At 46.5% G+C, this 17,555-nt stretch overlaps 1 protein-coding gene across 3 annotated transcripts in view; it reads left to right on the top strand.

The window, feature by feature from the left end:
- The first annotated feature begins 595 nt into the window (after positions 1–595).
- Positions 596–17,555, top strand: part of LOC108932084 (rap1 GTPase-activating protein 2-like) — a 45,817-nt gene continuing 28,857 nt past the window's right edge. Inside the window, exons 1-2 of one of the 3 annotated variants that reach the window (XM_018748267.1) lie at positions 596–691; positions 11,653–11,688. In XM_018748267.1, coding sequence (XP_018603783.1) covers positions 642–691; positions 11,653–11,688 — 86 coding nt within the window. In that variant the 5' untranslated portion in view covers positions 596–641. Of the gene's footprint in view, positions 692–2,492; positions 2,593–8,138; positions 8,265–11,652; positions 11,689–17,555 lie in introns of those variants that run through there. The other 2 variants (XM_018748271.1, XM_018748269.1) reach the window with 2 other exon arrangements.

Raw genomic sequence — 17,555 nt, 5'->3', positions numbered from 1 at the left:
AGGAGCTTTGATTAAGCAGCTGCCCCTTGTCTTTGCCTGGCATGAGCCTCACGTTCGGTCTCGGCGTGAGAGCAGAGATGGTCCACTCTCTCCGTATGACCTACGCTCTGGGAGTAGCTGTAACCCAGTCTGTACCGAAGCATGTTACTCTCTACTGGCTGGTCTGCACTCTGGGAGGGTTACTGGTGGTTTGCAGTGGTTTACCTAATATATCTTATGAGCAGGATTAGTTGTGTTGGACTGCTGGCCTCTCCTGTCAGCGATGGCAAATGGTGCAAAGGACAACGATAAGGTCAGCTTTCTGGTGTCATTCTGTCTGGTTCCTTCTGTTGTCCTCCATCCCTGTCAGCCTACAATGAGGAAGCCATTTGGAATCAGTTATTCTTGCTGAGCCACGCCACCCCTCTTTCATGGGATCTGTTCTTGTCATCCTCATGTTTTACTTGCTGACCCCTTCCTCCTTTTTCCCTGCTCTTCGCCTCCCACTGTTGCCTATCCCTCAGGTCCCCTCCTCACTTTCCCTCCCTCCCTCTCTTCATCGTCTCCCTCTTGCTCTCTCTCCCTCTCTCTGTGTCTCTTACTCCAGCGCCTGCCATCTGCAGTCTCACTTCTCTAACATAGGACCAGGACTTCATGTGAAGATGTTTAGTCCATCTCTCCCAGCCTGTAAGGACAACTTGGGGGAACCTAGGTAAGATCTTTCATTCTTGGACTTCTGTGTTGTGTAGGTGTGTGCAGGGCAAGGGTTTAACAACTTGCCAGGTACTGGGGGACCGAAAAAAATCAGAAATGGTACTCAGTGGAGTTGTACAGAAATAACTGGGGGGCTAGACTTGTTTGAGTGTTGTGGGACACGTTTTCCCCGTCTCCCCCTTGGCGCAGAGGTGCTGTACTGCAGGGACAGCAGCATGTGTAGAACCACTGAGAAGCTCCTTTTGCAGCCAGCATCCTATTATCCATACTGTGGTGGCCAGGGGAGGCATTTACTCTCTCCCACCACTTCTCTTCCTTACTCCCACTGCCTCGGTCCTCCTGGGAAGATAAAAACACTCACAAAAAAGATTTCTGTCATTAGTGAAATCTCAGAGATCTGCGTTGTTCTCTGCTAATCTCTGCTCATTCAAAGTGCCTTGGTGACTTTTATTTAGCACCTGACATGTTTGTGCAGTTGGATCAAGGCTAGCGGAAAAGTGGTGACACACACATGAAGCAGCGTTATTTGTGTGCTTGGGGAATGTGGTGCTGTTGCCCTGTTTCAGAGTAGACGGGCTTGACGTGTGTTTCTTATCAGTAGCCTATTTGACTGATGGCTCAACAGGCAAGGACAGATGTTTAAACTGAAATCATGGGCAACGTCCTGACTCAGGCACATGAAGAGCCTAAAGAAATAAACGAGGCTTTAATAAGATCAGCACTACCCTTTACACAGAAGAGGGAATCACTTCTGGGATTTCTTTGCCTTATCACAAGTATCAGTTGCAGAGTTTCTATTCTATGTTGTACTTTTCACATTTTCCATCTCTTACGTTTGAAGACGATTACACAGTTGCATTGTGAGTATCTTTAGTTTATCTGTCTTCATATGTATCATCATTTTTAGCAAAGTATTACATTCTTAGACCCACTTCTTAACTTTAAACCGAGATGCTTTACAATTCGTAGATCAGCCATCCCGTATATTCGCTAGCATGTCCGTATTTCACTGTTTAATGCGTTTTGGTTGAATCACATTTTTCTCTTTGTCTTCCTTCTGTGGATCTCTGCTCTTGTACCTCAGCAGCAGGTGGTCTAATGTTTTTAGAGCTCTAATTGTTGCTTTAAGTGCCTAATTGGTAGTTTAAGTGCCAGGAGGAAAACTGCTTGAGGGTTTGACAGCAAAGCATTCCAGCCAAACTGCTTCAGCAAACATTCAGAAAAAAAGTCCCTGAAGCCTCTAGGGGCTCATTTCTGTACAGCGCTCAGTTCACGTTTCAGACGCTGCCAGTGAGTTAATGAGTTTTGATACCTAGCGCCTTCAAAGGCGAATTAACCCCAGAGGAAAGGAAAACGTGATGTTTCTTCTGCTCTCTTCCATATCCCTCTTTCCCTTCCCCATCGCCAGCCATCTGCCTTCTGTCCCTCAACATGACACGTTTACTCTCCTATCTCTCCTGTCTTTGGCCAAACCTTTCTTTCTCCTCCATATTTCTGGCCATTTTACCTTTTCACATCTTTCTTCAAAATTGCATCCCTTCCTTTGTGCCACCATTCTTCCCTCCACTCACAGAGGTACATTAAGGAACTTTGATGGCTATGAGTCACTGAGGCATCAGGAGCATTGGCCCTAGCTCTCTGTGTGCGCGCAGGGGGTGTGGTTTTTCACTGTTGTTTAGGGCCAGGGTTTGTTGCTTTAATAAAGCAATCAGGGCAGGGCGAGCGCGTGTGTGTGTGTGTGTGTGTGTGTCAGTGTGCTGAAGGATGCTCTGTGTGTGTGTGAAGGCTGTGGAGTTCAGAGGCACAACAGTTGAAGGCAGGGAAGTCTGATGGCTTGCGCTGAACGGAGGCAGCCCGAGAGAACGCAATGGCCGCAAGCGCAGCGGAGGCGTGCGGCAGGTGAGTAGGCGTACGGGTGTGGGTGGTCATGGCGTTGGAGCGCATCTGCTGACATCCTCTGGCAGGCAGACAGATGTGGAGCAGTTCGACACAGAAAAAGACAGGGAGGGAGAGATCACAAGGGGAGAGCTATGCAGGGGGGATTCTGGGTTGGTACTGAGGACCGTAGAGCCCTACGTGGGGATGGAAGCGAGGAAAAAAAGGAAGAGCAGAGAAGAAGGTGGTGTGAAGCAGGAGCGAAACAGAGAGGAACAGGAGGAGTGGGTGTGCGGGGAGGATGGAGGAGGCAGTGGCATTCTCTAGTTTGTGAGTTTTCAGAGGAAGGAGGCGATGAAGAGCCACCATCAGTCGAGGTAATGAGCCACATCACCGCTTGCCTGCAAGCAATTTCCTGTCTCTGTCTATGTCTGATGGCAGATTGCAGCATTTGGAGGCAGCATTGCCGTGCAGTGGAGAAGACAGAGATGCACTCTGCCTCAGGGAAGTCAGGCGACAGGTCCCGCACAGGCCGCAACAGGCAGTTTGTCTGCAAGCCACACACAGCCTCACAAAGCATAGCATCCCTTCTTTTTAACTAAAAGAGTATATTTGCACAAATTTTAGAAAAAAGCATAACATCTCTAATGGACACGCTTTTTCTACCTCGCTCAGCTGGGCTGAGAAGACGCACGTTTTTTGGCCTCGTCACTAAATATTGCCACTCAAACATTTGCTTTACGTTTTATCCAGTTGGTATCCAGGGCAAAGCGTACAGCCGTTGCTTTGGATAAACACCGTATAGCGCAGCCAGGGAAAACAACATTGGTATGCAGACAAATAAATGATTAGGGTAGCCATCTTCATGCATGAAGCACAAAAAAGAGAATGAAACCAGGTATCTTGGTCTTTAGCTCCATTCGGAATTAATGAGGTGTTCCAAAAATGGAGAATTTGCCACAACCGGCTGCCCTCAGCAAATGCCGAAGGCAACACTGTCATTTGGACAAGAGCGCACAGCACATAAATACTTAACATGAGCCGTGGCAGTACACCTTCCTTTAAGAACTATTATGTAATCCTCTTGTTTTTTTTTTTTTTTTTTTTTAAATACACACACTGTCTACAACGGCTTGTCCCAATCATAGCCCAGCAACCCAGGGCACAAGGCCGGAGGGGGAGGGGACACACCCAGGACGGGACGCCAGTCCGTCGCAAGGCACCCCAAGCGGGACTCGAACCCCAGACCCACTGGAGAGCAGGACCCGGTCCAACCCACTGCACCACCGCGCCCCCCATCCTTTTGAAATAATATATTAATAAACCTAATTTATGTTTTACTTCAGGTTAGACTGGTTACAATCTTAATCCACCGATTAACGGTAATCGTGGAGTGGCAGTGGTCCAGAGTCTATCACAGGGTATGAGGCTTGGTACCCCCTAGATGAGGCGCTCCTCCATCGTAAAAGTCTTTGTTTATTGAATCTTTGTTTATTGGATTTTCAGTGAAAATGATTAGTTTCACACACAAAACTGCTTTGTGTTTTACTTTGAATCTAGAGCTTTCTCAGTAAGGTTCATGGCAGCTGGTGGTGAGAAAGGCCTTCGGGTCTGCATTAAGACATGCTGTTGCAGCTCGAGAGGAACCGCACCACACTTTACAAAAAAAAGCTCATCTTCATTGTCTGTAAATGCTAGAGTGATTTTTTTTTTTTTTTTTTTCCCTGCAGGATTTTGTCACGATGCAATTCTCGTTCTCAGTGTCTGTTTTCAGACAGGCTGGTTTGAAATGACTTGACTGATTTATACCTTTTAATTTCTGCATCATGACAGTCGCAGTAGAAAAGCCCTGCATAAACCCTCACATCATTTAACAGAGATAGGTCTGGTCTGTCTCTAATTCATTTTTAATGTTTTCTCACAAAGCAAACATTAATTTTGGGTTCAAACATGGTTCTTCATCACCACATCACCATCCTTCTGCAGGAATGGCACACGTGCCTTCATGCTGTCCAAAGTGTTTCTCTCAGTACACACAAGCTGCAGTAAATAGTTAACACCTCACATTTGCTTTCCAAGGCTGGCACTATATTTTTAAAATTGGGTTAAAGTGCCCCCCAGAGACCACGCTTCACCATCCACGTGGTGTGTGAAAACCAGCCATCGCCCAGTTTGCCCCCGTAGGCTCCAGCTTCAAGTTCGCCTCTGCTTCTCTCACCCCCATCCCCTGCCCACTGAATTCCTCCGCTTCAATATCTGTCTTGAGTCGATCAACGCTGTGGCATCATGCCCAGTGCCCTCTCTCCCTCCGCACACAGATGCACGCACACGCGCACTTTCTCTCTCCCCTCCAGTCTCCTCTCGTCTCTTTCCTGCTAAGCCCCTCACTTTCTTTCTAACACATGCAGACTCGCACTCTTTCTTCTCCATCCTCCTCTTGTCTCTCTCCTGCTAAGCCCCCCTGCCTCTGTTTATGTGAATGTAAAAAACAAAATGGAAGAGGAAGCAAAAGGGCATCTAACCATTATTGTGTCACCACAGTCCATTTAATTTTGTTTGCTTGGTTCCAGTTAAGATCTATCATTGGCATGACAACAACACACTTAGATAAGATGGTGTGAGCAGCTCATAATTCATCAACAGGACACTCAGGAACATGAAAACGCACTGATCAACACAAGAACTAATTAAGAAAACTGACACTTTAAAATAACAATTAAAAACCAATATCGCTTAAAAATCCTTCCCTGAGGGATCCCTTCTTATGTAAGTGATGTGGCGCTTTGTTACCCATGAAGTGATTGTACTTCCCTGTGCTGTTTATTGGTGTCCTTTTTCCCCCAAATCTAATATCTCTAGTCCCTTTTGTTCAGTTTTACTGCACAATATCCAGCTCACTTGAAATCTGTCTCTAGTATATGCGACAAATGTATAGTACTTTTATTATATATTTGAAATCATTTAGCTTATACCTTTGTTCAAGACAACTTACAAGGTTTGTACTACAATGCTTATGATTACTCACCTATTCACACAGTGGTGCAATTTTTACTGCTTCATTCAGAGGTACTTCACACCAGTTTCTAAAGAGACGACTCTAACCTCCACACCACCTGCTGTCCCATGATGTTAGTGTCATATTGCCATTAACTTTGTTTCATTTCATATTTAAGTACTGGGTTAGATATCATGTCAGTACCATGCCTCATCACTGTAGAGGCAGTCACATTTATTCATGTTTTGCTTTAAATATTTCCACTTACATGTTCAATGTATTGGGGGGTGCGGTGGCGCAGTGGGTTTAGGCAGGTCCTCCTGTCTGATGGGTCTGGAGTTCGAGTCCTGCTTGGGGTGCCTTGTGATGGACTGGCGCCCTGTCCTGGGTGTGTCCCCTCCCCCTCCAGCCTTGCACCGCGTTTTGCCGGCTTAGGCTCCGGTTTGTCGCAACCCCACTTGGGACAAGCGGTTTCTGACAATGTGTGTATGTTCAATGTATTTGTCTGCTAAATGAACAAATGTAGATGTAATGCTTTGTGTTATAACATAACCAAAAAATCCCTTCTGTATTTGTTCCTTATGGTTGTATATTGAGTGATGAATCTTCTGCTTTTTTACTGAAACAGCTGAAGCTAGAGTACAACTTCTCAAATGCAATGTATCGGGTTCCGCATCTCCGCGAACAAAACAACGCTAACCTTGGTATCCACCTCACACAGTCAAACTAACTGCCTTCCCATTTCAAGTTGAGCTCCCTAACCACTGCAACCCACCTCTCCTTCAGTTCCCCTCTGTCCTGTAGTTTCTCTTGGGGATCTTGTCTTTTCTCTCTGCCACTGCTGAGCCCACATACACCCCCGCCCCCACCCCCCGTGGTGCAGGCTGTGGCCAGGCTATAATTACAGCGCTGTCATTAGGGCGTCTGTGTCACCATTGCACCCCTTACATCATGCTGGGTTTCTCCCTCTGCTGTCAGCTCCTCTGACAGCCAGGCTCGCCCCACCCGGCCTCCTCCCCCCTTCTCGCCCCTTTCTCCATCACTCTCATCTCACTGCTCCTGCTGCGGAAATATGTCCTTATTTAACTTGTCCCTTAACTAACCTGTCACTGATTTCCTTGTGTAACTCTTCCGCAGGCAATAAATGTCAGATTTCATTCACGTCCACCTTCTGTTATACTGTTAAACCAAGATATTATAATACTGAGTTTTGGCTCATGGCAATATTGGTTTGCTTAGTATTTATAATCCCTTATAGATATATATACAGATCATAGTGAAGGGAAGATAACAGCTGAATTCATGAATAATAAGTTATTTTTGATGTGACTTTTCATAACATGTATCAATTATGTGCGCACATAAGGGAACAATCAGATACTGTTCACTGCGTAGACAGACAGTTTGTTAAATTCTTTTCATAGAAAATCTTACCTTATGTGTTGCAACATTTCCAAAGACACGTGGTGGAGGAGGTGTCTCACACGACGTTTACTTTGTTATATATTTTATAATATATAGCGGCACATCTGCTTCAATTTATAAACAGTTTCACTATTTTAAGTAAGTTTGTTTTTCTTAATATTTACCAAAATGATAATGTATTTTTCGATTTCACTTGCAAATTTCGGCGTCCCTTGGTGACTGGATATAAAAGCGCTCCTCTAATACACGACTGAATGTTTGGGCTATTTTGCGAAGAATGACGTCATCGCCGAACTGCGAAACGAGCGGTGCTTCGACTCGCTGTGTTTTACGAGGTTGTGGCCACAAGGGGGCGCAGTGCGGGTGGGTCTGCAGGGCTCGTGGCTATGATGCCTGGTTTCGGTGCGCAGCGCCACAGGACAGGACAGAGCAGGGGAAAGGAGGAGAGAGGAGAGGAGAGGACAAGACAGGAGAGATGAGAGGAGAGGAGAGGAGAGAAGAGAAGAGGAGAGGACAAGATATGGGAGAGGAGAGGAGAGCCGCAGCACTGACTGGAGCCCTGTGTGGCTGTAGCTGTGCCGTGTCACTCTGACTGGTCTTCCAGTTTCCTCCCTGACCAGAAGCACTTGCTCCTGTAGGCAGGGAGAAGAACGAAGTCAAACATTACTGCTATGGAAATCAGTTACACCGAAATGTCATTTACTGCCAGTACATAGTGTTTATCAATAATAACAGCACTTGTTCAGCTACATTGCTGAAAAAGCAGTAAAAGTTCACCGTGATGTTCTTCACCGAAACACCATGATAATTCCTCACTTTTAATTACTCAAGTGAATAATGAATGATTTCATTACAAATTGGTGAAACTGACATGAAAGCCAAAGGTGTGATGTGCCAAAGCAGAAGGGGCAGTGAGGAGAGTGTAGGTGGTGTCTTCCTGAGATGGGATATGACCTGGTGTTCCTGCCATCTGCCTCCCAGTCCCCATGGAGCATATGAGCTGGTGGGGGGGGGGACTCCAAGGAGCTTTTCACACATGCGGCTGAAGAGGGAGAGTGTGTGTGTGTGTGTGTGTGTGTGTGTGTGTTCTTCTGAGCACCTCCTCCCTCCCTCACTCCTATTAGCTCTCCTCCTCTGTGTGTGGGTGTAGCTGTACAGTGGGCAACCAAGTTCGAGAGCTAAGGGCAGACAGGTCTCCATCTGCAGGAAGCCTCCGTCCAGCCCCAGTCAGCATGCTGAGACGAAAGAGGAGCGTGAGCTTCGGGGGTTTCGGCTGGTAGGTCCCGCTCACCTCTCTGGTCGGGCGCAGGGGTGGGGTGTGGGGGTCCATTGGCAATGTGGCGGTAGCCCCATCGCGATGTCGCGGTGCCAGCAGTTGATGGTCTGTCACGAAACGCGCGATGGAGAGTGGTGTCCCTTCTTTGGCGTGTATGGTCTGCTCATGTGCTCTTTGCATGTTCCCGGTGTCCGAGTTTGGGTCTGAACTGTAAGGTGGATCGAGGGCTTCATTCTGTCAGGTTCAAGGTGGCGACTCTCCGCCCTCAGCGGTCACATTGTGCCAGACACGGGCTGATAAATCCTCGCAGGTCAACGGCACTTTTGCTCACATCTTCAGCTCAGCGTTACCGTTTCACTCTGGTCCTGCATGCGTGTTACATCAGTACCTCCAGCTCCTGCATCTTTCATGACTGCTTGTTATACTCTGCTTGAAGGCTTGGCTTACTGTGTGAACGAGGGACACGTACATGACAGCCCTTCGTCGGCAAGCTGAACACAACCCGCATGAAGGCTGTACCCTGTGAACCGTCGCTTACAAATATGATATGTGCCAAGGATCCAACAAACACCAGAGCGGCGATCCGTATTCTGGGCACCAATAATGAGACTCAGAACAATGAGTGACCCTCTTGATCTGCTCAGAACACCTGCTATTCAGGTGGCGACTCCACTGCAGGGTGAAGTGAATTTGTCTCCTCCTCGTCCCCCTACTTGACTTTTGAGAACAAAGCGAAACAAAGCAGCCATGGCGTGTGAGCGGAGAGCCATGATGTCCCAGACACACCCACGCCGTGCTCTTTCCCCACACGCACACACACACGCTCGCAGACACACAGATGCGCAGAGGAGCTTTGCATCTCCCAGGTTGCCGATGGAGCCGTTCTCCAGACTCGGTATCTATGCGTTGGTCTCCTGAACCTCTTGTAAGGAGGGATGATGTTTTATTCTAGATGGACACTTCAGACTGCAGCTGGGACCTTGTCCCTACTCCTCAGGTGCTGTAGCTAAATGAGTGAAACGTGTTAAGGCTGGCTGTGTGTGCACGTTTCCTCAGCAATGCAGAAGTATATACTGCATTGCTCAGCACATGAGCACGGGGATGACAGTAGGAGATCAGCGCCCACTGCCTCTGTGAAGCACCCTTGACACTTAATAGTTCAGGGGCCAGCGCTTCTCAGCCCAGGTGCTCGGAACCAGCGGACAAGATTTTGGTGTGGTGCCACGTGTTCCTTGGGATCTGGCCACACTGGACCAAATAACTCAAGTGACTGTTGTTGTCCTCTGTGGTTTAACCTGAAGGAGTAACTGGAGGACTTTCTAAGTTCATTCCTGTTCTCTGTTCTCCATTCTGCCCATTGTCTGAACGTGTGCATGTAGGCGAGAAAAGGACTTTGAACATCCCTGAACTTCAGTGTGCCACCAGAAGTTCCCTCAGCTTCCCAACTTGTTCCTGTGACATATTAGCTGCTCCTCACGTAGGTGCGGGGTTGCTGTGGGGAGAACAATAAATAATTCAAGAGAAAGTTGGAAAACGTGCTTAGAAGTGCTTGAATTAGCATTTCCTCCCACCCACACGCTGTAATCTTTTAACTTTTCCTCGCATTCTCACTGCATTTCTGTTTTTCCACTCTCCATTTTTCATTACATTTTTTTTCCAGTTTGAGCACAGTTCTTCAAGGCTTCATAAACAGCTGCCTAACTTGGATTTCAGTGTCGCCATGCGAGTCACAGGCCATGGAAAAACTGTGACCTTTTTAGAAGCATGGTGATGTTGAGTTAGCACTTGTAAATGGTTTATTTATGACTCGGTTCCATCTGCTTCAGGAATTTTCTTGCTCAGCTTTGCTCTGAACTTCTATTAATCTCCCTCAAGCTGTGACTTGCAACATTGCACCTCCTGCCCCTCTGTTCAAACCGGGATGTCTGTGATCTCGGAGAAATTTCATCTGGCCTCTCCCTCTCCTTGCACCCAAGAGCACAAGCACTTGGTCTTTACTCTGCTGAGAGTTGAACCCAGCAGCCTCTCACCGGACCTTGACCATCTTTTAAAGTCCCAATGATGGAAATGTACATTTAGATGCTGCAGCTGAGCCCATATACTCACACGCACTTTCTGAACCGCTTGTCCCATATGGGGTCGCGGGGAGCCGGAGTGTAACCCAGCAACACAGGGCGTAAGGCTGGAGGGGGAGGGGACACACCCAGGACAGGACGCCAGTCCGTCGCAAGGCACCCCAAGCGGGACTCGAACCCTAGACCCACCGGAGAGCAGGACCGGGTCCAACCCCCCGCCCATATGCTGTGGTCTCATTACATACAATCCTCGTACCATCATCACCGGGACTTAAATGGTGCATCGCAAACGATTCCATAGTGTCTCCGTGTCCACTCATCCGCTGTGTGTTTTATGGCAGCAATAGACGGGAAAGACTGTCCACTTGGAGGTGATATTTTCGTCACTGGTCACTGAAGTCTACATATCACTGACTCATGGAGACAAATGCTGCACCCCAGTTTTTCTTTTCGATGGAACATCAGCGCAGGAGTTAATGGTTAAAGCACAAAGGAAGAATGAAACACTGGCTTTCCTGTGTGTTGATTTACAGACACGATCTGGATGGTCCACGAGTCCATTCGAACGTGTTTCAGGCGGAACTTTCAGGGTGATGAGGGCGAGTTAAACACCCACTTTAATGTGGAAACTTGTTGCAAAAGGGATGTTTATATGCGTATTCACGCGTGCTGGAACCGACTGCCACTTTTTCGCTCCCTTTTCCCTGGGAGGGCAACCGCAGCTTTGGTGGGACGGGGTCTCCACGATGTGGGGTCTCTGCCCGCTCCACCAGGAACTATGCAAGTAGTTGTTAGGGCGTTCCAGCCATGTCTGTGTGTGTTTTCACACAGTCCCAGTGCAATTCAGCCCCCACAGTATGACAGCATAATGCAGTACAACAGAGCCAGGCAAAAGAGTGTGTGATCCAACTCCCAGAGCTATAATTGCGGGATTCGCCTCGTGCTATTGATCCTGCTCTCTCAGCATCACCTCCTGGGCTTTCAATAAGCCCTTCTCTCCAGTTCCAACAGAAGATCAGCTCTTGATGGCTGGGTTCCAATAACTCACACATGCATACAGAGCGCTCCCAGAATCTTTCATGGCACTGCTGACACCTGAGGCAAAGAAAAGGGACTGGGATGCTGAAACACACAGTAAAGGTGTAACACCACTCGTGTTTTGCTGCTCCGGCCTAGGTAGTATTTAGTTTTGGTTCCAATGATGTGTGATGCACCACAGCTCTGCTAATGCAGAAACATGCGCATGGATTCTAATGCTGATGGGTTTCACCGGCACCGGAACATTTAGTTTCCCTCTCTTTGTCTCCTTGCAGGATTGACAAGCCCAGCCTGGGAGCCCTGAGAGTGAGGTGAGTACTGGGCCAAGCCATTCCCAGGATGTGTCTGGGCAGTGTGGGCCTCTCAGCTTGCGTGCGTGCAGATCCGAAGCCCTGTGAGTGTGCAGTATTTCTGCATGCCTCACCCTGGCAATGGAGAGACCCTGTCAGCCATCAATAATTCATCCAGTTTTGTGTGTCCCATTTTTAGCAACAGTTCTCTCATGAGTGCCTGGATTTTTTTCCAGCTGCTTTTCCAATGTATTAAGGTCAGGTGTCTGTGAAGCGTCCATGTTGAGTTCCCTCGCATATTCCCTGGACGGAAAAGTGGACTGACATGCAGAGACACTGAAATGGGATGACGCTGATTTATATACAGCACTTCTAGTGTCATCTCATCCTTCGCTATTTTACAGGTAGTGCTTCAATCTATGTGTCGCAATGGGATTAATAGTGAATGCAGAGGGTCAAAGGGATGCGCAATGGGTGGCACGCAGGAAGTTTGTCCGACATGTGCTCATTGTGTTCATCTAACAAAGCCAACAGCACTGCAGTATCAACAAGTACTCAAGGGAATAATGGCTTCAGGGTCTTGGTGTTCTGCGGTTCAGTGCCAGCAGCCCCTGGTAGGCTACTCTATTTTATGGTGAGACCATTGTACTCCCACAGTGTACTTAGCCTCAGAGGTGTAGCATTTTATTTTAATTTTTTTAAAGCAGCTACCCTCTATCACACCGTTCTGAACCTCTGCTTTGCACCCATGTCATTAATAACTGCGATCGGACATGTGCTCTGATGTGTGGTAGGGATTGCAGCTGAATGCTTTACTGCCTGATGGACTGGGAAAGGTGCCTGGGCATCGCCAGCAGAATGAAGGCATGCATGGCTGTGTGTGTACTGCAGGTGGGAAAATGCCCCCAAAAGATTAACTAAATCTTCTGTAGAGTGTGACACCTGTGCATGCATTGGTGATCATAGGTCACAGAGGTATGAAACTGACTTGTAAAATGTGTTATTAATAACAATCAATAGATTATTTGTTAAAAGTTGAGTTAATCTGACTTTTGCAAATGACATTAAATTGGTACTAGACACAGTCGCCTGTTTAGGTTCATTCAGGAATCCCATCCGATCAGCTTCCACCGACTACTACCACCCACTGCCATTAGAGGGCACTACAGACTAACATGGACTTTGCATGTTGCTGGGCTCCACATGCAGGTGAACTTCATTTTCTCTCCACAAGAGGGCGATATTTCACCTTTAGCGGAAATCCATTTCCTGGGAATCTCCCAGTAGAGGACAGCTGTCAGAGCCCCCCCATCCCCCTAACCCCCAACCCCCCACCCGACCTCCTCTTCTCGCTCCAGACAGCTGTGTTTTCCTCTTGTTCAGCTCAGAGCTGAAAATGAGCTTCAGGTGATGCTGAGATATTAATGTATTACATATAGGGAGGATACCCACAGCCTTGTGATGTGATGTTTTCAGTAGCCATAATATGCAATGAATTTTACAGTCTGCACAAAACGGAATTTTTTGGCACTACCATCAACATTGCAATCAAAGCCAAAAACACTGCAGTAAGAAAACCATACCTACAATCACACATTTGTTCTTTCTTACATACTTACACCTCTTGTAATACATACCCGGACACTTTTCCACGTAGCGGGTGAAACTCTGCCCAACTACATATTGTTGGATATATTGTGGGAAAAATGATAAAAAAAGAAAAATGATGGATAAATACAAACTAAATTCATCAAATAAAATAATAATTAAAATTAAAGAAGTTATTAGATTGAGAAGCACAATGTCACAGGTGATAAAATTCACAAGACTGCAACATGTCTTTTTTTCATCTTCTCTGCTACCCAAACACTTCAAGCTGAAGTAGAAAAGCAAAAAATACACAGTACAAATTACTTACAACATACATAAAATCAATATGTATCAGCATAAAAATGTCTCTCCTTAATATATCAGCTATGGTTGTATTACTGGGTGTTAGAACTTGGTGATTTGAGAAGAGTTTGCTCTTTCCCTTCAGAAAGGTTCACACTTATGGTCTTAAGCTCAGTGCATCAACTGTGCAAATAGGGAGTGAGATTACTTAAATCAGGGCAAGTGTTGGGGGTTCTGAAGCATTCAGACTGCAGCATCTGGAAACGTACAAGTCACAGCCTTCCTCCTCAGTTTCTCGTATGGTTTCACCTGCGTTTCAATTGGATTTTGAAAAGAGAGCTTCCTGGGCATTTTACATGACAAGTGGCAGCTTGGCTTTGTGTTGCTCTGAACTCTACGAACCTGAGCATGGAACATTCTGTCATTAAATCTTGTTAAACATTATGGCTGGGTTGAGCTCCACTTCCTTTCTGTCCTTTTTTAAAGATTTTGTTTTATATCCCCGGAACTAGCCTCCAGCAATCTTTTACTGGAAGTCGCATGGTTAAATGTTCATGGAATTCATTGTATAGCTCTTATATTTGGATCAAATCTATACAGTTGCATTGCCTTTACTTATTACTCACTTTTGGTGAAGTATTTGATTTTCGGTCAAGAAACAGGATCACAGTGTAAACCTTTAGATTGCTGTCACGTGTCGCACACTTGAGAGAAGTTCCAGTGGACCATGTCCATGGCAGCCATAGTAACTCTGGAATGTTCTCTTCCCCACTGGGACTGTTGCCATAGGAAAAGATGTTGTCAACTTGTGGCTGCATTTTCTCATCCACCCTGGAGACCACACTAGTATCCTCTTGCTCTACCTGCTACTCTGACAACATGCAGCAAGGGATGCAGGGCCTCCCGTGGCTGTGCGCTACCATCGCTGCAAGTGTGTTTTCCATCCAGTAAGGATGTTGGCCTTACAAGTGTTCTGCGAGCATCAGCGGTACTCAACCATCCGCACTGCAGCCGTTGTCTTCCTGCGCAGTCAATGTGTGGGACCCTGTCTCCTCCAGCCCCTGGATGAGCAGCTGTATTTCATGAAAAATCTTTACTGCGTGCCCCCTCCCCCACCAGCTCCGTGAACTCGCTCCCTGCTGACGGCCACGATAAGGGAGCCATCTGGCCCGTAGGTTGTAATGATGCTTTTAAGAGCCCAGAGTGCCCTCCCATTGTGAATGCACCCCCTCTTGTCTTCACAGCTGACTGAGTTTGGGGCAACTAGATGGAGGGCGGTTAAAGACTCCAGGGTAGTGTAGCCTTAGAAACCATCAACTGAAGAGCCAGTGTAGAACTGGGCCATGTCTTCATTTCACTGTCTGCCACACTTTTTTGGGTGGGGTCATCTTCAAGGTAAGCATCATCCCATTTTTGTCTCGGACATTCCAGGAATGTCCGCATGAGCACACCCCAACCTGACGTTAGTGCGCTGCGGTACGGTAGTGCGCTGGTGTTGTTTCCGTGGTGCTGCAAGTTGGTAAACTGCAAAGGACATGTACAGCAACTCTCTTCTGATCATTCATTTTTAAACTTTCCCAACGACAGTTTCTTCTGCAAAATTCTCAGTCGGTCATTCGAAACTCTCTTTATGTCACTTTTTTAAAGCTGTGAAGATGAACTTTTATAGGTCTGCGTTCAGCTGTATTTACGCAGCTTTTGCTTACATTCGTTATCTGCCGTTCTTAGTGTACTTGTACACGTGAAACACTGAACTCTAAAACGTCATGTCTTTCTCAACAGGGTAAAAAGACAAAGGAAGCACATCAGGGAAGCTAATGTTTCAGACACAGGAGGATAGTATTGTGTTCTCTGAAGACCTGTATGAATGCTGAACGTATTTGTATCTAGAAAACTTTTAATGGCTGGCAAATGCTGTTAATGGCAAAATATTGCTGTGGGTAACATCTGACGCATATCAGTATTAGATAGAGAAATAGAGGCTAGTGGCTTTCTGTTTGCGGACCTGTCAATACTGAATTTATGAAGCCATCTTCAAGAGACTGCCAGAGTGGGTAAAGAAAAGCTGAGTTATTGAGTGATATAGATTTTTGGTTAAGTCAGGTGAATTACAGCAAATATGTGTTTTCCTTCTTTCTTCCATCAGAGAGCATGAGGGTTTGAACTAGTGGACCAATTAGAGAAAGAAAGGAGGGTTGCTTCTGGAAACGACACAAGACGCTTGATGGATTGTTACGGCTTCATCCACAAAGATGATGAACTGCTGACTTTGGATGAAAAGCATCCACTGAAACAGAAAGACAGAAACCTGGATCTTTCAATAAAATAACTGAAATTTGATCACCGATGGAGGCACCAGGAATGAGATGTCAGACAAAAACACAAATGAAAGTTTCTATCTTTTGTTATTGTTCTTACAATAAGTCTGGCCTCATCAGGACTCCTGTGGAGTTGAAAAAGGATAGACAAGAGTGAGACAGGAACAGAAGTAGGAAATCTGAACAATGAGGTTGTACTTGAGCTTCTACATGTGTCACAGAGTGAGGGACAAGGGGAGATTATCTGGTCACCTTCTCCTCAGGACCTCCATTTCATTGTGCAAAGCTGAATTGGCACATCTGGGACACTGGTGAAACTGGCCAGGTTGGAAGTGGGGGGTGCACTCATAATCTTCTCATTGATATGTAAAAGAGGAAAGGAAAAGATTAATCTAAAGGACAATAGGGCAGCACCTCTGCTGTGCAAATATGTACCAGAAGGGAAGAATGGCACAAATTGTTGCAGATTACCTTACTCACAAATGACTGTCATTGAGGAAGAAAGTGAGTAGACACACACACACACACACACACACACACACTCATACGCACGTATACATGGACTAGAAATCGATGTAGTCCTTATCTGCTGTCCTTGCTGGCTCTGCATGGGTGGAACTGTGTAGGGTGGCTATATGACGCAGTCTGCATTACAACTGCGGGCTGGGGGCAAATGGGCTGCAGGACCAAGGGCAGAGCACTGCACAACCCAGCTGACAACCATACCTGGATCCATACCCGTGCTCCTCCCAGCTTCGTTCTGCTTTCAGTTCTTTTTTCTTCAGTTACTGTTTGTCTACATTTTTAGCAGCAGTAAGAGGTTGGCGATTTCTTCACAATGTTCACAATATAAAAGTAACCCCCCTCGGTCACTGCCACCTCTGTTTCCCCACTCCTGTGGTCCCCTCGTTGAGTGGGATGAAGCCTAATTGAGCTTAGGCTGGCCTCCGTGCGTCCATTTAGAACGTACAGAAAGGGGAATTTATCGATGGAAGAAATGAAATAAATGGCTTTTTAGCCAAAAGAAGGCAGGATCACTTGGCCTGGGAGCCGCGGAACAGAAGACCTGCACTGCGAAATCCTGACATTTGCTCTTCTGAGAGACAACAGGCAGAGGAGGAATCTTTATCTTCATCTGTATACTTCCCATTCCATCAACTGACACAGGAATACAAAACAAATTGTGTTACAGATCCTTCCGCAGCAAGCCAAATTAACGTCTGATGATATTCTACTCTGCTGAGCCCAAATGCAACAGAAAGCTCAGAGGACTCAGAGTTGGCAAGGGAACTAGCAAACATTTGTGATTAGTCGACACTTGAACAATCACTGACTGCGGTGGAGACAGGGCCTCTCGTGCACTTACGCACTGTGGCATCTTCCTTTGTTTGCTTTCTTCCTCCATCCCCCTTTATCCTTTTATGTCCTTCAGTGTTACTCAGGCTGCTGAGAATGAGGTTGATAAACTCTTCTGTTATTAGCAGAATATTGTATGTGCAATGATTCTTGTCTTTTAGAGTTTTTTGTTGTACTTGAGAGAGTGCTCCCTGCAACTATGTGAAGCCCTTGTGTCCCGTAGTTTTACCCCATAATTGATATTTCATGAAAAGCGGTCTTTCTCATCCGACGTAATAGATGTGTAGTAACTAATTATATATTTTGGTTTAGAGGTAGTCG

The sequence above is a fragment of the Scleropages formosus genome, chromosome 10, assembly GCF_900964775.1.
Source record: "Scleropages formosus chromosome 10, fSclFor1.1, whole genome shotgun sequence".
Taxonomy (NCBI): domain Eukaryota; kingdom Metazoa; phylum Chordata; class Actinopteri; order Osteoglossiformes; family Osteoglossidae; genus Scleropages; species Scleropages formosus.
Note: the sequence above shows the minus strand (reverse complement) of the source record. Positions and strands in the feature narration are given on the sequence as shown.